At 36.3% G+C, this 7,080-nt stretch overlaps 1 protein-coding gene across 1 annotated transcript in view; it reads left to right on the plus strand.

Moving 5' to 3' along the window:
- The window catches only part of LOC106869337 (heat shock 70 kDa protein 12A), a 296,374-nt gene that overhangs the window by 1,171 nt on the left and 288,123 nt on the right, over positions 1–7,080 (plus strand). Inside the window, exon 2 of the mRNA XM_014915050.2 lies at positions 5,661–6,748. Coding sequence (XP_014770536.1) covers positions 5,755–6,748 — 994 coding nt within the window. The 5' untranslated portion in view covers positions 5,661–5,754. The remainder of the gene's footprint in view (positions 1–5,660; positions 6,749–7,080) is intronic.

The following is a 7,080-nucleotide window of genomic DNA, read 5'->3' on the forward strand; positions in this document are numbered from 1 at the left end:
ATAATAATAATAATAATAATAATAATAATAATAATAATAATAATAATAATAACATCGAAAAATACCGTAGGAATGAGAACCCAGGTTCAAAATTCCCCCAAGACACCTGATGAAGGCTGGAGGGTATATCAGCCGAAATGTTGTGTTAACAGCAAACAAGATGAGGATAAATATCCGTCAAATATAAATAATGTAAATAATGTACATAATTCCTCATCTCTTAAATATAGAACTGAAAACATTAATAATGTTGATAATGATAATAATAATGGTTGTAGTGATGGACTCTCCTGTCGAAGACGACATATGAGTATTCAGCTTTTGCTGAACGACCTGCACAAATGATTTGTTTACAGTGATCAAATGTACGTGCCGTACATTAGCTCACTCTCTCCATCAAATCGACGTTGGCTGATCAGGTGTACGGTGTACCATTTAGTCAGGCGTCGAAGCGATCGCAAAACGATGTGTGAGATGAAGTGTTTTGATCAAGAACACAACGCACTACCCGGTCTAGGAACTGAAACCACGGTCTCACCATCATGAGTGCAACACCCTAACCACTAAGTTATGGTTGTGGTAATGGCTGTAATAAAGATAATATTGACAATACCGATTATAGTACGTATGTATATATATATATATATATATATATATATATATATATATATATATATATAACTACTAGGTCTTAGTAGACACAACATGTGGTCTATTTCTAGCATATTAAATGTCCACTTTACTGGTCAACTTTATATATATAAAAATATACCTTAATCCCCTAAGATCTCAGATATTTTTTCTGAATCTCTCGGATTCTTTCAATGTGATTAATAATAAATTCTCGTATATTCCATCTTCTGTCTTTCATTTGCCATATATATATATATAATAACGAAGGCGGCTTGACGCAATATAAACCAAAAGGGAAAATTTCAATCGTCACTAATAGTGACTGAGGGTGCGAGGAAGCACACACATTGCTAGAAACAAGAGTCAAAGACACTTATAACTGCAAAAAAGCACAGGTCTATGCACAGACATGGGAGATAACCGCCCCACAGCGACCGCGGTCACTATACTAGCTAGCTAGTTTCGCTTAGCTCTCAGTAGTGACCACTCCGTCGCTGATGGTTAAGCTAAATTCCAGCTGTCAGCATATAGCATTTATCATATGAATCAATGGCTGATTCAGCCAAATGGTAATGTGGAAGTTATAAAATAACGAAGGCAGCTTCTTCAATCCATTCTAGCATAGAAAAATGAATGTAAAACCAATACTAAAAATTTATGTGCTTTGCAGTGCTACTATATCCATCTATTTTACATTCTATCTCACTTACCTATTTTGATCATTATCTTAATGCAATTTATTTATGATTCCCAATGTCTCACGTCTTAAAGTAGTTCACATTTGAAAGTTTATCTCCAAGACTGAAGTTTGTTGGGTTTGTTGAAATGTCAAATTCTTTTATTCATGCTGTTTGCAGCAAATCATCTGCTGCAATTATCGTACAATATTGATTTCATGGTCAACATCCTCAGAACTTTCTAGAGATAAGATCTGTTCAATTTGTTCAGCTATAAGGATTAGTTTCCTTCTGTTGCTCTTTAATACAATTGTCTTTTTATATTTTCAGTTTTTTTTTTGTAAGGCACTGGTATAACCTTTTCAGAATGGTAAAATCTTATGCCCATCCCAAATATTTGCATGAAAAAAAAATTGTGGATAGGGAGGTAATTGGGACGAGAGGGTGGGATAGTATGGTCTGAATGCATGCAGCAGTGAACTTTGCCAGAAGCACCCAATAACCGCGTGCTGGTACTAAATTGGGTGGTATGTTAGCATCTCTCTTACCCAAATATGTAAAAAGGCTATGAATGTTATCAAGAAAAACCTCACTTCAGTTGCCCCCAGTTCCGAATTTACTCTATAAACTTACATGCGATCTCAAAAAGTGTTGAAACTTCTCTAACTAGAACCAGCGAGAGATGCTTTATGTAATTTGTCGACTGTTAGAGAAATTTACCAAATCTCCAGCATACAACACAATTACCTTAAAAAAGGGAAATACACGTTGGAAAATACTTTCAAGTTATCAGGCGAAAACGGAAGAAGATAGAAAAGGGCATGGCTACGATACTGTCATAGGTCTGCTCGATTAGAATTTATTAAGGGCTAGACAGCAATAATTTCTCTGATTAGAGAAGCCTAATAAGCAGCTGGTCCTTACAGTGTCCCTTTCATTAACCTCAAATAATGCACTTAAGAGTTAGCTGCTGTCATTATGTAGATCTTCACTCTTTCTATTTTTACAAAACGCGACAACTTTGGCTTTGTTGTTTACCTTCCTTTCACCATTACATCCGTCATTTCAAATTTGATGGAAACATCCTTAAATGACGACTACCTTTTTCACTTTGAGTCTCTTTCTCTTCTCAAGGAGCAAGAGTTCGGAAGAATTGCTCTCCTACGTTACTTTCTAGTGACTAATTAATCTTGAGAACTTCGCTGAGAGCTCAGTGCTGATTCTCAATTATAATACAATAAAAAACATTATGATTAACTTGCGAACAAGAAACCAATAGTTTTACGAATCAAGCTTGACATTGGGTAGATCTGTCATTTGGCAAAATTTGAAATGTTTCACACCAGATCATATGATACATTGTATCACCACACAATATTCTCCTTTTCTCCTCTCCAACCATCTCACCCTTCATCCTCCTCTGCACCAGGATCGACATCACCTGCTCACTTTCTCACAAGATTTTCTTTTAGTTGGGTGAAGAAATTTTATCCGAGTCAGAATTTGTGTTCTGTCCTCAGACTTCAGTTGACCTTTTAGCTTTCCTAGTGCTTAGCGCTGGCTTTGTCAACGCTCCATAAGCAAGTTGTAATTTGTTTTGAATAGTCCAGCAACTAACTATTTATATGGCGTGTGTGAAATAGATGGAATTTTTTGAAATAATCACAAGAGTCTTATATTTTAGATTATATGAAAGTTTGTGAAGTCTATAGAGTATATGAAAGTTTGTGAAGTGTTAGAAGTGTAACTTTCGATAGATTTTTGGTCGACTGAGAATTATTAAAACCACATCGTAGTCTTTGATCGGCAAGACTTATATTATTCTCTGATATTTGTTAAATAAAAAAATACAGATTTCTTTTGAAAACTTCAAAGCTACATCTGTAAGTGATCATTGCCAAACGCCAATATATAACTGGAATTAAGGCGGCGAGCTGGCAGAAACGTTAGCGCTCCGGACGAAATGCTTAGCGGTATTTCATCTGCCGTTGCGTTCTGAGTTCAAATTCCACCGAAGTCGACTTTGTCTTTCATCCTTTCGGGGTCGATAAATTAAGTACCAGTTGCGTACTGGGGTCGATCTAATTGATTGGCCTCCTCCCCGCAAATTTCGGGCCTTGTACCTAGAGTAGAAAAGGAATTTTTAGCACGCCGGGAAAAATGCTTAGCGGTGTTTCGTTCGTATTTATATTTTGAGTTCAAATTCCGCCGAGGTTGACTTTGTCTTTCATCCTTTCGGGGTCGATAAAATAAGTACCAGATCAGCACTGGAGTCGATTTAATCGAGTTAATCCCTTCCCTCAAATTGCTAGCGTTGTGCCCAATTTCGAAACTAATATATAACTGAAATTGAGTTTTAAAATTCTTTCGCTTTGGCATAAAAGGTACACGGTCGGATTTGAACAGAGTATCTGTGACTACTCTTCTAAATTCTGAACGTCATCTCCACGTGTGTTCAAATGTTTCTGTCGCTCCATTTACCCGAAATAAATAAATATTGATTCATTGATTTTAATTTCAATTGCGCAAAGTGTATTTTCCCTTTCCAAGACTATTACTTTAATTGAATGTTCTACATTAATATTTATATCAAATATGAAATAAATCTGACCTTCAAAAACTATTTAAAGCTGAATATAAGAAAAGTCACTTCTAATGGATATGGATAAATACAGAACTAGAATGTTTGATTGATAATGACTGGCACTGGACATTACAAGCCATATGGCCATCGAAGCATTCAACAATTCACCATTTCTTTCCCACCAGTTGTTAAGTACTGTCGGTATCGATGTTATTTAACAGTGGTGAAACTATATCACTCTCTGCCACCTATTTATTACTAGGTGGCCTCGGCTATCGAGAGTTGGTATCCTAATCAGTGGACCAGTCTCCTTCTTAAATCTGAGAGAAACTGTCGTTAATATGATGCGTAGCACAAGGCGGTGAGCTGGTAGAATCGTCCGTCTTTACGTTCTGAGTTCAGATTTCGCCGAGGCTGACTTCGCCTTTCATCTTTTCGGGCTCGATAAAATAAGTACCAGTTGAGTACTAGAATCGATGTAATCGACTAACCCCTTGCGCCAAAATTTGAAATCAGTATGATGCGTCGCACAAAACGCTTTATGGTATTTAGTTACAACTTTTTATGTTCTGAGTTCAAATCCTGCTTTGGTTGATCTTGCCTTTCAATTACTGAAATCTATTTAATCGACTTTAACCCTCTCCCAAATGTTAGCCTTTATATCTATTTTGCAATGATTGACATTATATTGATTTCTAACAGTAATAACATCCGTCTGCACCCCCAACACTTTCCCTCTCTCGTACTTACTTTCTTCCCTTTCATCACTTTTGCTTGTTTTTTTTCTTTCTGACCTTTAAAATTCACACATATACCCGCTCCTTCTCTTCCTCTCTCTCGTTTTCTTATACAGGTCTTTATCCTTATCTGTCTGCATCTGTTGTTGTTTGCTCTGCTGCATTTAATTCTCCCTATCGAATTATACCACTCGCATTTCGTCACACATTGGTCTCTTTTCTTCATTTTTATTTTAATTCTACACTCTTTCAGCTATCAGTGCCTCTTTCTTTCTCTTTCTTTTTCTCTTTAAATCTTTATCCTAACATTCTATCTCCCTCCTTACCTCTCATTCTCTTCCATCTTTATCTCAGTTTGTAACTCAATCTACAAATGCAATCTGCTTGGGTCTATTGACCAGCTTTCAGAGGACAAAATTGTAGATGTAGGTGTCTGCATTTCCTGGTTTGTGAATAGTGGTCTGACGTCACCAAAATGGCGACCACAGCTGTTAGCTGTCAACGAACTAACATCGTGTCTGGCACGACGACGACGACGACCCTGACAAAGTAATAGACTGACTCGTTTGAAACCTTATCCCTTTATATCTTTACATCTCCGTATCACAGGATGTCACAGAGGACTCGGCTGTTACAAAATACTTCTCCAGATGAATTATAAATATTTTTTTCGTGCTTTGGAAAATCATTAGCATAAAACCTAAACTCAGTGTTTTATTAACACTATATTGATGTTATTGTAGTTATTATGATTGTTTTTGCTACTGTTCTAGCTACACATGTTTTGATGTAGTTATCTGTCATCGTTGTTCATAATTGTTGGAAAGTTTTGATGTTATTACTGCGAATTTTAACGCTATTGTTGTTACTGGCGGAATTTTGCTTTGTAATCGTCGCCATTATTTATCATTAGTGGTGTTATTGTTGTCATCATTATCGATATAACTGCTATTGTTATCACAATAATTTTATTTACCGTTACTAAAAACTTCACGGCTGGCTACATAAAGAACTTAATTTTCTCTCTAGTCGACCAACTCAGCTGCCTGAATTTTCTGCAATGGAGTTAGAATCGTTTCCTTGGAACAGAAAATAACGTGAAGGACGCGTTTGATTAATTACAATGGATATCGATGGATATCACAATTTTGTAGGAGAATATGTCTCAAATCCACCCCCTAAACCGGCCCATGGCATCATGAGAACAGAGTTTTCAATGCCGGTTCCAAGTACGACACATTATAATGAAGAAGTTGCTGAGGTCAATGACAACATAGTTCTACGAAGAAAGTCAAATGATGCTAAAAAATTTGTGCATTTCCGTGAATCTCGTGATATCACATACTATCCAGAACCTTATGAAACGATAGTGACTTCTAGTAAGGGGGAATTTGACCAATGTGATGTCCAACCGTCTTCAGTTTGTCCGTCTGAACAGAATAATGATATATGTGATCTAGATATGACTGTTGTATCTGGCTATAGTTCGGATGGAAGGGCCTTGAGTGGAGAATATAATGGTGGCTATCCTCTAAGAATGCCATATAATGATGAAAAGAAGCGATTCATGAACCATCCTATTAGAAGTGATATGCGAAAGGAAAAGGAAAATGTTACCTATCCAAGCCAACCAGCAGTGCTCAATTCCAAAGTTTCTAGTCGACCTCAATATCTTGACATCCAAGAAGACAGCTATTCAATTACCGCTGGTCAAACAACACAGCCAAAGCTTAAAATTCGACCGGAAAACCCCGCGGATTCTTTAGTTAGTAGTCTGAAATTATCTGCTATCGGGCCGGTGTATGTACTAAACAGGAATACTTCAACAAGATCCTCAGGAACTTTTATTTCTCTAATTGGAAGAGTACCAATTGATGTAAATAAAATGAAACACCCGTCAAGAGAATGTGTACCAAAACCTGTGATTTTGACCAAAAACATACAAATCTTGCAGAAATCTCTGGATAACGAAGCTATGGATCAAATACAAGATATCCAGAAAGCTTGGACCCAACGCAATGGAGACTATGTCGAAAGGAAAGAAATTAATGGCCATTTCAATGAATTCTATGTCAGTGAGAATTATGGTGAGCAAACCAACAACTATTGTTTTGAAGGTAAGGACTCCATATTTTGTGTGTATAATCTTTATGGGGAAGAACATGTTGGGAAATGTTTGTAACATACATATATGCATGCATACGTACAAACATAATACATACATACATACATATGCTTATACATACATATAAACGTATATATATATGTGTGTGTATACTTACAAATATATATATATAGTATATATATATACACATGTCTATCTATCTATCTATCTATCTATCTATCTATCTATCTATCTATCTATCTATCCATCTATCTATCTATCTATCTATCTATCTATCTATCTATCTATCTATCTACACACACATACACACACACACACACACAC

This window comes from Octopus bimaculoides, chromosome 2 (assembly GCF_001194135.2).
Source record: "Octopus bimaculoides isolate UCB-OBI-ISO-001 chromosome 2, ASM119413v2, whole genome shotgun sequence".
NCBI classification, from domain to species: domain Eukaryota; kingdom Metazoa; phylum Mollusca; class Cephalopoda; order Octopoda; family Octopodidae; genus Octopus; species Octopus bimaculoides.